At 39.5% G+C, this 18106-nt stretch overlaps 1 protein-coding gene and 1 long non-coding RNA gene across 2 annotated transcripts; both read right to left on the reverse strand.

Moving 5' to 3' along the window:
* Positions 1-12503: 12503 nt before the first annotated feature.
* Positions 12504-13663, reverse strand: LOC125476600 (agamous-like MADS-box protein AGL80). The gene has a single exon (XM_048582866.1). It carries the CDS (start codon positions 13593-13595, stop codon positions 12831-12833), a length of 765 nt encoding a protein of 254 aa, XP_048438823.1. The 5' UTR covers positions 13596-13663; the 3' UTR covers positions 12504-12830.
* Positions 13664-15971: 2308 nt separating this feature from the next.
* On the reverse strand, positions 15972-16241 carry LOC125476727. The gene is made up of 2 exons (XR_007258021.1): positions 16102-16241; positions 15972-16012 (listed from the first exon to the last, which is right to left on the reverse strand). It is a non-coding gene; the product is annotated as an uncharacterized LOC125476727 (long non-coding RNA).
* Between the last annotated feature and the right edge of the window lie 1865 nt (positions 16242-18106).

Below are 18106 nucleotides of genomic sequence, written 5' to 3' on the forward strand. Positions count from 1 at the left end.
TTGGTCTCAAATGGTTGATTATCGGCTGGATGGACGGTGACCGATTTGCCGTCCCAAAAGATGAGAACTTGGTATAGTGATGAAGGAATGCAACTGGTTTGGTGGATCCAGTCTCGGCCGAGTAATGCGTTATAGTCGGTCTTGGAATCAATTATGAAGAATGCCGTCATGTGTTGACGACCGGCAATGCTAACTTCCAATGGTAGCACTCCTTTGGTCTGAGACTTGTCACCAACGAAGCTGCTCATAGTGATCCCTGACGGAATGAGTTCATTATCAGAACGGCGCAAAGCCTTCATGACAGATATTGGCATAATGTTGACTGTGGCTCCACAGTTGACAAACACTTTGGAAATAGGGAATCCTTCGATGTGAGCCGTGATGTACAACGGCTTCAGGTGTTGGAGATTAACCGAAGGGGAGCGAGGAAATAGCTCGGCCAAAGCCGCCTTAAGGTTGTCCGTGCTTCAGGTTTCTCGGTCGTCGTCGTTTGCGACGAAATCGACTTGTGTTGCCTCCTCGGCGACCACATCCCCATCCAAGAAATTCGACTGGGGGGTACTTGGTTGGAATTCGGCTGGTAAGACGTGGACCATACTGATCTCCATTTGTTCGAGGATCGAGGGACCCATTGGATCGTGGTCGTCGTCTTCTGCGGAACTAACCATAGTATCGGTCGGCGGAACATCCTCGATCAGACTTTTGAGTTCCTCGGTAAGAGTCGGTATCCAAGACGTATTAACCAAGTCGAGTGTGGGTGGGCTATTTTCCTCGACCATGTGGACTGTTGAAGACTTAGGTTGGTCCTTCGTTATACAGGCTCGTTCCTCATAGGCAATACGGGCGTTCCTCGTGTCCAGATATGCATCTAAACGTGCTATCCGTTTTTCCTCGTCGGCCGTGAGGCCGAAGAGTGATACAGCCGAAAAAACTTCGAAATGATAGCGCAAATGCTGAAGGTCATGGAGCAAAAAAGGTAATTCGGAGGTGTCGATATCTGTATAGGGATCGACTTCAAAACCGAGTACCCGAGCCTCCCGTATATGTTGGAATCTTGCTTTAATTGCTGGATCGGAAGTTTTCTGAATGATTTGCTCGGCATCAGGGCAAGTGAGAGCAAGGTCGAGGGCTTCCTGACACGCTTTAGGTAGTCCGTACAAGTCATTGGCGGAGTATTTCTTATGAAATTCTCGCATGTATTCCAAGGATTCACCGAGGAATGGGGGATGTAGGTTGCGCCGTACTTTGATAAACGGTTCGCGTGGTGGTAATGGGGAAAGTCTCCTTTCGGTCTTTTGTGTGAAGTGTTCTAGACGAGCTCTCGTTTCCCCAGGCCGCAGAAGGATTTTGATACGTTTCTCAGCATCCTCAACGATGGTTTCAAAACCGGCAGCGGCTACTTGCTTCCCTTCGGCCAATTCGGTCATGATAGTTGGGGTTGGCCGTTCACTTATGCTTTCCGCGGCCTTCTTTGGTTGCCACTGGTTAGCAGTACTGGCCTGCGCTTCTCGTCGCCGAGCCATGCAATCAATCCGTTGACGGCGACGTTTTTGGGATTTAGACAGCGCTGTATATAAACCAGTCGGGGAGTTGTAACTGTACCAGCGTTGATCCGATGTTCTGGGTGGTTTGAAGGTTTTGCGATCGGCTGACGAGCTGGAACTGTTGGTATTGTGCGAGTAGTAATCCTCATTATAGAAAGGCATGTCGAAGTTAAGACGCCGCCTGACTGAGGCCTGGTCTTTCGACCGTACTTGTGGGCCGAGTCGATCGAACACTTGACGTCGCGGACCAACTTCCTTTGGTGATGTCACTGGCGCGGTAAGGGCCTTGGGTGGTGTTGAAGATGTTTTCTTCTCCGGCTTAACGGGTGTTTTACAATGGTCACATAAAATCTTTGATCCATGAGAATCGTCGGTATTTGACCGCGTCGTAGGCTCGCAGGCAGGTGGTCCCGATTGTTCCGTGGGTGGTACATTCGAAAAGAGATCGATTTTTAGCCTTGTTCGACCATTCCCTTTACGGATATGCTGCACCGGGACGTATTCGGCCTTCCCTTTGTTTTTTGGAAGATGAGCATCCACCATACCAATTGTTGTTGACGGGAAGGGATTGACGTCGACCGCCATCTGCTTTTCTGGAAATTTCAACTTTCCTTTCTCGATCCAACTTTGGATTGTATCCCGGAATACGACACAATTATTGGTTGCATGCTTATTAGAGTTATGATACTTGCAGTACACCTTTCCCTTCAATTCATCGGCCTTAGGGATAATATGTCCTGGCCGAAGCTTGATGATCTTTGCTGCCAATAATTGATCAAAAATTGCATCGGCCTTGGTAATGTCGAAAGTATAGACTTTCGAAGACTTATTCATTTCCTCGACGGCCGAATGGGCTTTGGTGTCTTTGCCATTTACTTGAGCCAGAGCCTTGCAGACGTACGGCTTATCTATGACTATCTCGGCCGCATCCACACTAACACACTGATGGTCCCCGCTTTCGGCAGAGGCATAGCTAACCGTGGGGTTCTTGTACAACGTACCCCGTGAAGGCGATTTTGATATCTTTTCTTCTCGGAGCAGATAATCATACTGTTCGACGTGTTGAGCAAGTTCGTACATATCGCGAATGTTTGCCCCCAAGAACTTCTTTTTGTACTCCACGTCTAATCCGTTGAAAGCAATCCTGACGAATTCCACTTCGGGGAGTGGTACTCGGCACCAATTCCTGGCCGACTTGAACCTTGTTAGATACTCCATTGGAGATTCGTTGGATGCTTGAGCCATCCTGGCCAAGGATGATACGGACATCTCCATCCCTGGCCGATAGAATTGTTCATGGAATTTTTCGACCAACTCTTCCCAACTCTGCACAGAATTGGGTGGAAGATTAATGTACCAAGCGAAGGCGGAGCCTGTCAATGAAAAATTGAACAAACGTAGTTTGTAGAAGTCGCTATTGACGTCCCCACACTGCGCTGTGAAACGAGCTACATGCTCTAATGAGGACAAAGATGATTCCCCGGTGAAGAGGCTGAAATCAGGGATCTTAAACCCTCATGGGTATTCAAACCTTTCTACGTAAGCTGGGTATGGATGAATGAATTTTGGAAACTTCGGCCCTTTCTTCAAGGCCGAATCAATCATTCTCTGGACCTCGGTCATGTTCACGGAAGCGGCTTCTTCTCCCTGGCTCGGTCCCTCGGATCTGTTTCCTGGTCCCCTTCTTTCTAAGGTAACCGGTTGCGGCCGAGCGGACCCTCTCTCGGCTGGTATGGGAACATTCGTCGAGAGCTGCCGAGGTTGGCCAACCGGGCCATCTTCGAAGGCTTTACTAACCAATAACTCGAGCATTCTGGTCTGTGTATCATTGTTACTCCGTATTGCTTCTAGCAAATCATTCATCCTTTGACCAATCGAGTGATCGACCTGACGATACTGTTCATCAAGTCGTCTCCGAAGAAACGACCTAGTTGGTGGATCAGAGCCTTCTCCACCATCGTCGTCGCAATCTTCCACTATCCCTTCCACGAACATACCTGTCGTTTGATTCGGGATCGCCGCGTTTTGTGGTTGCCCGCCGAGACAGATTTCGTTTTCTCGGCGCGTCACACTTGTAGCCTCGGGCGGCGCGGCAATTATTGGATTTTTTGCTGGGTGCGAATCCTGCCCAAGGCCTTGCACTGGTAAGTCAGCTGTTGACTTCCCCATGGTTGTTTTCTTCTTGGTAGACCGTGTCTCAACGGTCATGAACTCCAAAGGTTTAGCACAAAGGTCCCACCGGGCGTGCCAAAATGTTGACTACAAAAATTACAAAACCTACGTGGCGCGCAGGCCGAGTAACTAATGAGCTAACTACGTCCTTCGGTTGAATGCGGGGCGTGCCAACTCGTCGGCCGAGCTCGGCCGAGGAGTAAAATGTGATGTCGCGTTGGGTGCGCTATCGACTTCTGTATCTTGCGATTACGACCGAGGAAGGAACGCTCTCGGTCTCTGGGTTCTATAGCCTGAAGACAAGGCTACTAATTCTACGGAGTTCACAGATCGTCGGATCCTGATTCGGTCACTGTGATTATATTCGTAAGAGTATAAGCACGCCTAATCGAGACCAAACTATATGGGCACAGGTACTCGAATGTGATGTATGTCTTGATGGTAAACGTAGTTCGACCGTCGGAATGCCGAACCCTGAAACTTACTTGCGAGTATCCAATCATAAACTCACTCGACGTCCAATACGCCGAGCAATGCAACTCGTAACACCCAACTATGCCGAAAAGGCTTAGTTAGATGACCTCCGCCAACAAAGGTTCGAAAACCCTTCTCGGCCGAGACTTAGATAGATAATCGGTCGACCTCGACGCAGTGCTGTTTATCCAAACTGAAGGTGTTTCTCGGTCGGCTGATTCTGCGGCAGCAGTGCTGTTTATCCAAACTGAAGGTGCTCACTGGTTGCTTCCACAGTGCTGTTTATCCAAACTGAAGGTGTGTCGGCAGGAAAAGAAAAGGAAAAATCTCAAGGTGTTTGAGAGGTTTTGCGCAGGGCAATTGTATGCTGATTGTGAAGGGTTTTCTATTGCGTAATTTCTTGTATTTATAGCACCTCGCTCCTTGATTCCCATTCTGATTTGGATTGGGAGTCCTTGTCCCATCTCACCTTTAACTCGAACAATCCTAGTCCTACTGGGATTCTGAATTCTCCTCTTTTTTGAAGCTTTATCCCTTGCCGGTCGAGAATCCTGGTCGCATCAGGATTTCCTCGACCTTTCCTCATTCATCTGGACTACTTAAGATAGGATCTGGCCGACCCTGCCAGCTGGCCCGGGTTTCATTATTCGGCCCATAGCATGTGTCATTACCTTGGGTCGAGCACATCTCGCTGCTCGGCCCAATCATAATATTTTGGGCCCAAACAACTCCTATTTATAATAAAAGCATCACTGCTGCCCGAGGACGTACTCCAGTCACACTGACTGTAGAGGAACCTCGTAAATTTTGTGTCTTGTTTTATTTATTCCACTGTACACACATCGTCGATTTTACAACACGTTATCAGCACGAGAAGCTCTCATGTCAGTGGAAAGCACAACGCCATAAATCCGGTAAAGCACTATCCACCTTTCAACTCCATCATCTAAAATCTCACAGAATAAAAGGTATGTCCATTTTTCGTCTCTCCCACTGCGCCAGAAGCGCCCCACTGAATTCCGATGAGAATTGAAATTTACGACCTGAAGTCGTCACGAGATGAGAAAACTCGTACCTGACAATTGGTTTCCACATATCCAGAAGAATCTCATCAGACTTGGAAACCCAGATCACGTTGTTTTCAACGAATCTTGAGAACTTCCATGAATACTTGGTTGTTTGAGATGGTGATGGCAAGAATGAATCCACACAGGCCTTCATCTCTTGTGCCTCCGTCAACCCCACTGTCATCTATGTCTCTGTAGGAAAGTTCTTGCTTAACGATGACATGTTCCCTGGGTCATGCAAGAACAACGCCAGTCTCTAGTAGTCTTTTTTGGATTGAATTGAATTTGGGCAACCTCCATAACTACCCAGCTGGCCTTGCGTTTCGAGACTGGCAGAGACAGAGAAGGAAGGATAGAAAATGGGGATTGATAGAATGACAAGGCACATGTGAAGAAGAAAAAAAAGGGATGTTGACTGCAACATAAGAAAAAAAAAAATATATATATATATATATGTATATATATAATGATTTGAATAGTGCATGACACCATTTAGTCAAAATGATATAAATGGTTTCTGTTGGTGCATGGCACCATGCTACAGAAATAAGAAAAGTAAAGTTTGAATAAGTGCTGACAAAAGAAAGAAAAACAATAAATAAAAGGAGGTATGATACTTCTTGTTATTTATGTGAATTGGTGTTGGTTTAAAACCCTTTCACAAGTTCTATTTACTTTAAAGTAATTTATTTATCATGGACGGTTTTACCGCCTACTGCTTTAAGTTTTGATTTATGTGAATGATGCTGAATTAAAGCCCCTGTCACAAGCTTTATTTACTTAAATGCAATTTATTCATTATGGCTGGAATTACCGCCTATTGCTTTAATTTATTTATTGTACTTCTTTTTGTTACTATGAGTACATACTGGACCCGAAGTTCCTTGATTAGATCAGAACCTGCAGTTTCTTGATCCTCATCATATAAAAATGATTGGACCTGAAGTTCCATCAAACAAAAAGATCGGGCATAAAGTCCCTTGATCCTCAAGATTAGGACATAAAGTTCCTTAATAAGTATCTTAAGTTTGAAATGCCGCAGTGCCTCAACTTAATTGCAATAAAAGCCATAAGAGTCTCGGTCTGTAAGACTATTAAATAAGGACTATAAGTTCCTTATGTCCATACTCAAAAATGGTTTAGCAGAAGCATTTATTAAGCGGATGAAATAGATTACCCGCGCTTTGCTCACGAAAATAAAATTGCCCGTTTTTACATGGGTACATGTCATTTTACATGATGCATTATTGATTTGGTTGAGACCTGTTGACAACCATCAATACTTCTCAGTACAACTCGTGTTTGGGAACCAACCAAACATTATATATTTACGAGTTTTTGGTTGTGTTATCTATGTGCCTATTGCACTGCCACAACATACTGAAATGAAGCATCATTGCGGATTAGGCATTGATGTTAAACATCATCTATCATTCAATATTTAAAACCCTTGATTGGGGATATATTTACCGCGTGGTTTGCGGACTGTCATTTTGATAAGACAGTTTTCCTGCAGTTAGGGGGAGAAAATAACTTTGTTTTAGAAGAACGATGAGCAAATATCATTCCAAAAGAATGATGAGAAAAAACCGTTCCAGAAGAACGAAGAGAATTTGTCGTATTTTGATTCATGAAGCAATCAATATACAAACAAAGTGAGAATAATTGAATGATGCAATGATATGCAAATCAAATGCCAGATGCATTTAATGATGCAATGAAAGTGATAAAATCATATATGCTTGCTGCAAATGTGCCTACAAGAATTAATGTCCCTATTGGACAAAATAATATGGCAGCAAATGATTTATCTGTTACACGCCTGAAGCGTGGCAGATCCTCAAACTCAAAAGGTTTAGTCCTTCAAAAGAAGAAGAATATGGCACTACTAAAACTATTGCATTCCCGAAGCATAACTGTCGCATGCCAGACACATGACAGTTGCCGCAAGGATACTTGTCCCGAAAAGGTCACTCCGCGGACATGGGAATATTGATGTCTCATGCATGAAGCATGATAGATATATAGGTTCCAATGACTCAACTCCCGGAAGTGGAGATTAAAATCCAAGCTCTATAACGCTCAAGAAGAGGTTATGATCCGCATTCTCTAAATTATAACTATCCTGGAAGAGATAGTGTAATGCCCTTGAAGAGGGAATGGATATCCCAAAAGAAATGAAAAGCTTTTATGCATGCGCATGTACATGAGAATATGGGATCACAAATTGATGATAACCAATGGTAATTTTGGTTCTTACAAGTAGCTACTAAATTCATCAATGAGCTGTGGTGATATTGAGTCCCGTTCTTTTTCCATCAACAAAATTATGGGCCAAAATGGAGAAAGGCAATTCCATTACAATTTTGTAAGAACGTGGAAAAATAGACCTATATACTTGGATACAATACAAATAGCCAAAAGATGTTGAACCTAGAAGGTTACATATGGGCATTTGTAATACCATGAAATACACTCACATGATATGACACAAGGTTGTAAAGGAGTTCATATGAATGGAGAATTATATACGAAGGGTTATGAGTCGCCCACATCATATCTCCATAAGTAAATCCCTCAAATATACATGGAAGCAAATTGCTCTGTATAAATTCTAAAGGAAAATGTGTCATGAAGTGTAGAAAATCCCTGAAGGATTTAAATTGCTTGAAGTAAGCCCCGGAAAGGTAAAGCATAAAATATGTACTCAATACCAATGGATGGTATAAATTACCTTAGTGAGCACTTTCATTATGGTATTGTTGCAACATACTAAAACTCTTGTAAGAGTTGATGATATTAAATTGGGACTCCTAAAGAGTCAAGAAAGATTATAAAGTGTTGAGAGAAATATTGTCTCGAACTGCAGAATCGAACAATATGCCAACACGAATCTTATCCATAATGTTTATGACATTAAAGAATCGTATGGATTGAAGATTATGAGTTGAATACTCAAATGATTTAGACACTAAGAATGATCATTTATCTTCGTGAGGGTAAAGATAAATTGATATTTGGTCCAGAAGTACCACATCTTAGTGAAATATATGCTTTATTGTATTTAACACAATACACTAAATGAAATAAAGCTTATATATTAACATCTCCGAGAAATTACATACATATGAGTTAAAACAAACATACAGAAGGGGACCTTCACAAAGATTACTCATGTGAAGCCTCAGTACTCGGAAGTACCCCAGAAGGGGAAGACACCAGAAGTTGATTATTTGGAGTCTCAATACTTGGTGGAACTCCAGACAGCTAAGACAATGGATGTCTTTGGAATAAAGACTCGAACCCCCGATTGTCATTTTGAGTCCGACCTTCGGATTCTAGTAGCTGGTCGAGTTTTCTTGTCATGCTCGTAGAGTAATTATTTGCAAGCATGTGTAACACTCTATTCTCATGCTTGAGCCCTCTGATCTCTTGTCTAAGACTTGCCACCTCAGCCATTAATGATTCAACTTGGTGAGTTCGAGCAAGTAGACGTTGGCCCATATTGGATACAGAGCCCGTACATTGAACATTGAGAGCCAATGAGTCTTGAACAACCGCCTCATCAGACCGGTTTGAAAGGATTCTGTTGTCCTTTGGAGTGAGAAGATTCCTGGCTACCACTGTAGCAGTTATGTTATTCTTCATCACAGAGTCCCTAACCGTAAGAGGACCATTAGAAGTTGAGAAGGACGGGCGCCATATGTTATCCTGACGCTGCTCGTCTGTATCAATCCTGAGACTCAAATCTAAACAAATGTTAGATGGGCAAGCCATTTTCAGAAATGATGAAGGAAGTCAGATAAAATCTCAGAAGTACAAGAAAGGGAAATTTCTGCAGGCAGCAATTTTCTGAGTGTTACTGAACAAAATTGATATCTCTATAAAAGGAGGGACAACAGGACCACTTATTCAAAAATCGAAGAGACACCGATTTTCGAATCTCAAACGCTGGATTTCCCTGCATGACGTCTGTCAACATTTCTCAGACGCAATCTCAGCTCTTGGATATCACGTGCAACTTTGTCAAAGATTTCTGATAAAGTTGAAAACGCGTGAATCTTACTGTTCTAATTACACCACAGTTGCTGACAAGAGTAAAGGCACAGTTTTACTACCTGCTATTGGAAAATCAATATATATGTCAACCTTTGTCCTCCACGGCAAGGCAGAACTGAAAAATATCTAACTTTTCCTCATCTCCGAGAATGCATCTTTCACAAAGTATCTCGAAATACTCAGTTTTCTTCCTCCCTAAGAATACCTCTACAAACAAGTCACACCAGAGCAAGAGTATCTCATATCATCAGGGACGAGAGCAAGAGTATCTCATATCATGCAATCTCCCTGTCCTTTCCTTTGTCCTTGTTCTTACCTGCCAAGACAATGACAGAGAAAGCAATATGTCGGAACCTCCACTCAAACTTTCGCTGTCACCAAGAAGTGATGGTCCATTCAAATACAAGGTTTGCATTCCACTCCTGTATCAGAGGACAAATACTACAAGAGAAGATGCCAAACCTGCATAAGGAAAATACCACTTCTGCAAGAGGAGCAAGTAAGGCAAGTGAAAATGATACATTGAAGCATGTGGAGACAACCACAACAAACACATGTCAGTTCATCCCCGACAAAGCCTAAGATCACTTGTCACATGAAGCTCCTCATGATCCAATTTCATTCAAGAGCAAGCCTAGACAGCCTTTGAAGAAATCACAAGTCCGATTCAAGATCAAGTGTCCAACACCCTTGAATTAAATTCAGCTCCAGATAAAATAGGTAAATTCAGACCTTTGGAGGAAGTCTAGCAGAAAGGCCCTCCAACCTAGTTCAAGAACAAGTCTGTGGAAAGTTAACAATAAGTGAAACACCTCATTCGGCAACTATCACCGCTAAAAGACTAAAGCAGCAGGATCAATGATCAGCTTAAATAATTTGAAATCAGGGGGGAGATACTCATCAAGGGGGAGCATCCAAAAATAGATCAAGATCTTAACGAGGCAACTCATGTTGATATGTGGGCATCCAAGGGGGAGTGTTGAAAAGTCTAGTGGGTATTGAATGCCCACATAGAAACTGCAGACTTTGGGTGGGTTTTCAATGCCCGTGCAGTTAATCTTGACTTGGGAGATAAAGGAAGTTATATTGTCAAAGATGTGTGCTTGGAGTTGCTCTATAAATAGAGCACTCCGTATGCTTTGAATAGATAGCAGAAAAAAGAAAGAGAGGAAGAGGAGAGGAGAGAATACATAGAGTTATCTTTGTACTCCTATTTATAATAAAAGCATCACTGCTGCCCGAGGACGTACTCCAGTCACACTGACTGTAGAGGAACCTCGTAAATTTTGTGTCTTGTTTTATTTATTCCACTGTACACACATCGTCGATTTTACAACAATGTTAGAGATATTATGTTTTAAGAACATATTTTATATACAGCGTGATGTGGTGATAGATGGTTGAATTTTTTTATAATAATTTAAAGAAAGAGTTACAATCATCGTCATATCATGTGTGGTTTACAAAATATGATTCAAGCAAATGATCTCTCTAACACCATCCTTAAGAAATATGAGTAATCAGGGAGTTGTTGTGGACTCTTGAGGAGCACGGTGTGAAGGTGTCCACTCAGATATGTTTGTTGGAGACATAAAACAATGAGAAACCTCTTTCTTGGAGAGGACGCATGACAGAGTCAACATCCCAATAGTGTGTGTTTTTTATGATCCAATATTTGATTTGTTGGGCCTAAGTTCGATTTTGGTCTTTATGAGGGTGCAAGATTGGCAGTAGGAGGGCTAATTATATTTTACATACTAGATTTTAATTTTTTCACATCACACTTTGGAATTTTGAAATTATTTCAATTTACACATTTTATTCCTCATACATTAAATTGAATAGGCTTTTTGTCAATGTAGTGCAAAATGTGGTTTACACGTTAGTTCATATAAAGATCTCAAGCTGATTATGTCATCTGCTTAATGAATTATCATACATTCAATCCCATCAAATGCAAAAATTGTTGCAATTTCAATACTTTATAGTGAAAAAGAAGAAAAGTAGAACTTCGTGACCTATTTTGAAAATCATCTTAAATTTGAAGAGTGTATAATGTAATTAACATTTGGCAATATAAGAATAGTGGACCGACCACTTTGGTGCCATAACATATAATTATTCGTGATTACACTCATAATAGGATTTGATAGAAAGTAGGATATCGACATTATATATAGAGTAAAAATCTTTGTATAAATCAATTTTATAACTATAGGGAGGTTATTACTTAATAGAGGTTTTTTAATTAAAATTTTTATTATTATTAAGGGGAGGGAATTAGATGACTGATTGGGAGTTTCGAACCCGAGATCCAAGGGTAAAACTCAATACTATATCCACTAAAGTATTGGACCACATGCAAATAAAGGTGTTTTTCACTTAGTGATCCTTAATGAATGTGTCATAGATACAAACAACCACATTAGTAGTTGAGCATTCTAATTCCAAGCTGTGACTTTGAAAAAAAGACAACCCAATTTGTTAATATTTTATTTATCATTCCAGAAAAATGTTTATTTCATCTTAAATTTTTATTTGTAACAATATCACATATGGTTTTAGTTATTGACAACTATTATTATGTGGGCGAGTTTCTTAAGACAGCACCCAGAAAATTTATAACTTATAATGTGGAGTTTATTCTTATATATATAACTGGCTCAAATTGGAACCACAATTGTTTAAGACTACTTGAAGGTTATTTTTCTTCATGAATATATTTGGCTACTTAAGGATGAATAGGAACTCCTATTTGAAATTATCATTTTTTTATTTACAGAACTTTGTGCCTATAATTTGAACTATTGATATTATAAAACACTATGTAAAGATCATATCTACAAAAAATGAATTAGAACTAAGGTCATTAAGTTAATCAATTGTGACAAATAGATAGATGATTCGTAACACTTTTACCATTTCAATTTATTTGTTCTTATATAATTCGATGACTAAACAACCTTCGTTTTAATGGATTTTTTTCCAGATATGATTTGTATAAAGTGATTTATAATATAAACAGTATGAATCATAAACACGAACGTTTATGAACCAAAAACCAACAATTTTGAGTAAGAACTCCTTATCATTTTTTGAGTAGCCGAATATTATTCTTTATTTATAGAATGTCATGGTTCTGTTATAATAAAGATTGTCTTTGCATATGTACATATCTCTTAATGAATAAGGAATCTTCACCGTATAAATATTGTAATTGAAAACTGTTTAATTTTTTAATTTTCATTTGAAGATAATTCCTACAAACAATCATTCGAATAAGAGATCATTTATGTAATAAGTCGATGATATCAAATAATATTGAAGAATACAAATATAATATAGTAATATTAGAATTAAAAGTTGAAACGATCATTTGATGTGATCTACTTTTATTACATAGAAAGAAAAAAAAAAAAAAAAGAGTGAACAACACACTGTGTTTTCATGCCTCACGATTAAAACCCTACTGTGGTTCGAGGCTGAATTATAAAGCCAATAATACCGAAGTAAATTAAGGGTAAAAGGAATTATTAGACCAAATAGCATTAATCTGGCTGTGGTCCGCCGGAAATGGCAGCATATGCATCTCATCTCCACCACCAAGCCCTGCCATATGCTGCTGCTGATGATCTTGTGGGACGTTCATCATGTCCATGAACCACGGCTGCTGCTGCCTCTGCATTGCGGTGTCCACATTATTGTTCAGCGCAAAACCCTGCTGCCTCTCCCCTCCACACCCCGCCGCAGTTGCAGCAGCTGCAGGCAGCGCCGTTGGTTGTAGTTGCACTTGGCTTTTAGATTCCTGATCATTTAGAATCTTCATCCGGTTGTGGATCTCCTTCAAATTTTGTTCAACCAGCCACCCCAAATCATTCAAATCAACCATGCTCAAACCCTGGAGGGACTTCCCAGTCAGACTCTGGAACATCACTCTCGTCATCTCCTTCTCGCGGTTCTCCTTTCTTTGTTTCTTCAATTGCTCGTTGGCCTTGGCGATCCGCTGCCGCAGAAAACTCTCCTGGTTCACCATCTTCTTGCTTTGCTCCATCTCCGGCATGGTCTTGAACTGGGCAAGAACCCGCTGGACTCCCAACGGCGATGGCCAGACCTCCGGTTGAGAGTCATACGGGCTGTAAATAATCGCGCACGCCTGAACATCACAAAGGGTGCTGAGTTCACTCACCTTCTTCATCAAACCCTTCTTTCTCTTCTTGTACGTTGCCTTTCGCGCCGAGTCGTTGCTGATGTAGGTCAGTTTTACTTTCTTTCTAGTCATGGCTCGTCAGAGATGAGAAGAGAGAACAATCTAGAGAAGAAGGAAGCTTTTGAGGGTTTGCTATGATATACCAGAAACAGCCGATGCTCTATATATATATAGCAAGAAAAGGGCTACCTTACTCACCTGGGAGATATGGTTTTGAATGATAATTAATTCAGGAGATTTTGTGTCGTATGGTACATTGGATGGACAATCATCAAGCTACTATATTAGAGAAGATTTTTTTTGTTTTTTATCATGCAATATTCGCTGAATTCATTCATACACTGAATTTCTTACATTCCATATTTGTTAAGGAAATGGAATTTTCACATAAATGGAAATTTATTGGTGAGTTACATTTGTAGGATAATATCAAATCTCTGGCAGATTCTATTAGCAAAAGAAATTTTGTAATTTGCAATTTTTGTTGATATTCATGGGACTTGTTTATCCAACCTTGTTCTTTATCTGGATTAATCTTGTCTGTTAACTTTCATACATGCATGCATGCACACCAGAGATGGTCATTTCTCTTTTGGTAGTCACTTATAAGGTAGTCAAAGCTCATTCGTGTTACGAGTTTTTCTATTTTTTAATTTTTTTGGTTTCTTTTTGTGCAAATTCGTGTTTAAGAGGATAAGATACTTGTCCTAATTATTCATATACTATTTCTTCACAAATTTCATACTATACACACATTCAATAATAATTTTCAGGCGAAGTAATACTATGTCTTCACAAACCTTCAGGCGGCATTATTGACGGTTGTGGCTGTGGTGATAGTGGTTGCAGCTGTTGTTATGGTGGTGATAGTGGTTGTAACTGTTGTTATGGTGGTGATGGTGGTGGCAATGGCAGTAGTGGCGATTTTGATGGCAGTGGTGGCGGTTATGGCGGTGGTGGTGGCAACAACAATGATGGTGTAAAGTTAGTGTTTGTAGTGTTAAGTGGTGACGGTGACTTTGTTGTCCAAGAGAAAAAATGAGTGTAGAAGGTTAAAAAAATGTCATTTTTAAAAACTAATGAGGGTTTTACTGGAATTGAGATACTCATTAAAAGCTTAACTCCAATTTTTATTAAAAACCAACTTTTAAAAGCAACCTACATGTTGCTTTTAAAAGTTGTTTGATGGCCTTTGCTTTTAAAATAAACGTGATATTTTATTTTTTTCCATACCACTTTATTATTGCTTAATTTTAAAGTGAAGCAGTTTTTCTGTAAAAAAGAAAAAACCAAAGGGGACTTAAAAGAAAGAAAAAAAAAGTCCGAATTTTAAATTTATATGTGCCAATTCCCTTGGATTCATTATCACTTATGTTAGAAGTGTTGGGGGGGGGGGGGGGGGGGGGGGGACCTTTGAATTTGAAGGTAACAATTCTCGACCTTAAATTCGATATAAATAGTTGTCATTTCTAAGGCATCGTTTTGTATTGTATTTTTCACTAAAATCTACTTCACTTAAAATTTAAGAGAAATTAGAATCCCCACCTCCTATCTTGCAATTTTTTAACTAAACATCTACAGGATTTTGACTTTTTATTAAACTTTTGAACTATATGATTAAGAGCATCTTTAAAGGAAATGTCAAAATGTCCACAATAGCAATACCGGTAAAAAAAAGGGGTGTGATATCCACACACCCCATTCTACTTCTAACATACCTTTTAATTTTCGGTCATCGGATCGGATGAATTGAAGAAAATCAACAAACATAAATTATCAAGGGATGTGTGAGAAGTAAAATGGGGTGTGTGGATAGCACCCTAAAAAAAGACAAGCACTAGTGTTTTCCAACCGAAATGCCAATTTCTATGTGGCATGACATGGAATAGCAGCTGAGGAGTTGCTATCAAATTTAATAGAAGCTTCAAATCTATTTCTAGTGGATAATAATTTTTTATTTTTATATAATTTTTGTTTTATCATTTGTTTTAAAAATACTAATTACAATTATGAAAAGTAAATAATGTAATTAATAATAGTTTAAATTTGACATATCAGTTGGAGAACAAAATTTACAAAAAGATTAAAGATCAATGTGTCACATAAGCCTTCAAATTTCCCACGTACGAATGACTTTTCTTCAACTTTCCCACGTACGGACTAAAGAGTTCATGGTAACTCAGCTTGCACACAGCATTCATAGCATATGTATACACTAATGTAGCAGAAACAACTAAAACTAATTTGTGAGACAAAAACACCAAACAAACATTGACCTAGGCTTTCATCTCAATCCTATTTCTCAGAAACAATGAATTTGCCAGCTGCGGTAATACAGATTAAGTCCACAAACAATGAATTTGTGCACGCTGGCAGACTCCTGTATACGCGCACAGAGAGAGAGAGAGAGAGAGACTTACTGTTCCAGCGACGGACTTGGATGATATGAAAGTGTTCGCCTTAAATCTGGACAACCCAAAATCGCATACCTAGGAATAAATGAAACAAATCAAGTCCACAAACACCCAACCGGAGAACTCAAAGCACCACGCAAATCTCTTTCTTTATCTAAATATACCTTTGCTGTCCAATTTTTATCAACCAACAAATTTGGAGACTTAAGATCCCAATGGACAATAGGAGGGTTAAGACAATGGAGGTAATTGATCCCCTTGGCCTGCAGGGAAGATAACTTGCAGAGTTAAACTAACAGAAAACATAGTTAGCATGTGATTCATTATCACTTATGTTAGAAGAAGAGGGTAAAAAAAAAAAAAACCTTTGAATTTGAAGGTAACAATTCTCGACTTTAAATTCGATATAAATAGTTGTCATATCTAAGGCATCGTTTTGTATTGTATTTTTCACTAAAATCTACTTCACTTAAAATTTAAGAGAAATTAGAATCCCCACCTCCTATCTTGCAATTTTTTAACTAAACATCTACAGGATTTTGACTTTTTATTAAACTTTTGAACTATATGATTAAGAGCATCTTTAAAGGAAATGTCAAAATGTCCACAATAGCAATACCGGTAAAAAAAAGGGGTGTGATATCCACACACCCCATTCTACTTCTAACATACCTTTTAATTTTCGGTCATCGGATCGGATGAATTGAAGAAAATCAACAAACATAAATTATCAAGGGATGTGTGAGAAGTAAAATGGGGTGTGTGGATAGCACCCTAAAAAAAGACAAGCACTAGTGTTTTCCAACCGAAATGCCAATTTCTATGTGGCATGACATGGAATAGCAGCTGAGGAGTTGCTATCAAATTTAATAGAAGCTTCAAATCTATTTCTAGTGGATAATAATTTTTTATTTTTATATAATTTTTGTTTTATCATTTGTTTTAAAAATACTAATTACAATTATGAAAAGTAAATAATGTAATTAATAATAGTTTAAATTTGACATATCAGTTGGAGAACAAAATTTACAAAAAGATTAAAGATCAATGTGTCACATAAGCCTTCAAATTTAAATTTTGTGTTTAAAATTTAACATCTATTTTGAAGATGGTCTAAGATGTTTTAGCTTGACTCCATTCCAACATAATTAGAGCATCTCCAGTGGAGTCCCTAAATATGGACAACCACTGTATAAAATGGGTATAAAACAAATATAAGGACAAAATAAATCTTCAATGGATCGGAAAGTTGAGAATACTAATACCTAAGTAATCTAGTGGAGCCAGTAACTCTGACAACAACACAACTGCTTTGACGAGCATAGTAGAGTCCAACAAGGATAGAAATTTATTGGGGGCAAGTCACGTAGAAAAAGCACAAGCACCGATTCCAAAACAGAACAACGATCATACTTCCAAGCCAATGAGCAAAGCGGGTTTGGTTCTATGCAGACCAACACCTCATTGCAAGTTCGACTCATAGATTACTCATCTAATTACTCATCTAAAGTCTACAATAAGGTTTTCATGCAACTCAATCAATGTTCACTAACACTTCGACTGGAGCTAGTGTTCGCAAAGCTCTGGGGACAATGTAGTCGTGCCTTAAACCCATTATGTGCACCTGGATGACTGATAACGAAAGTCGACTTTTCAGATGAACTTCATTCAACACAAGGACAAATGGAGACCAAGGCTAAGACCCTGAAGATCGTTGTGTCCAAATTTCAAAATTTTCTACATAGCCAATCCTTTAGTTTTTCGAACAAAGACAACTGAAGCTATGTGCCTATCATAACTGCATGGCTGTGGGAAAACGAAGATCTCAAAGCCTTCTTGATTTTTTCAAGTGGAGTTTCATATACATCTAGACAGCTGAGAAGTAGAGCTACAATGTTACTATTTTTCGAATTTTCCAGAAAACAGAACGGTTTCAAATTTGGTACATAAAGCAGCTTAATAGCAAGTCAGCCTAACCAGCACATCGCAACAGCACTGACAAATCCAAGCTACGTGGAGTTTGTGTCATGCTCCATCACGAAGATACGAATGTCAGATTTCTATAGAATTTTGCGCAATTCAATTCCGAGCAACGTGGACAAAGTTATCGTCGTTTTACCACTCGTAGTGCAGGCTATAATTTTCTGCTGAATTCCTCAAGTCTTTCCT

Source organism: the organism of the source record quoted next, unplaced genomic scaffold (genome assembly GCF_019419815.1).
Source record: "Pyrus x bretschneideri cultivar Hongxiangsu unplaced genomic scaffold, Pyrus_bretschneideri_v1 Contig2, whole genome shotgun sequence".
Taxonomy (NCBI): Eukaryota; Viridiplantae; Streptophyta; class Magnoliopsida; order Rosales; family Rosaceae; genus Pyrus; species Pyrus x bretschneideri.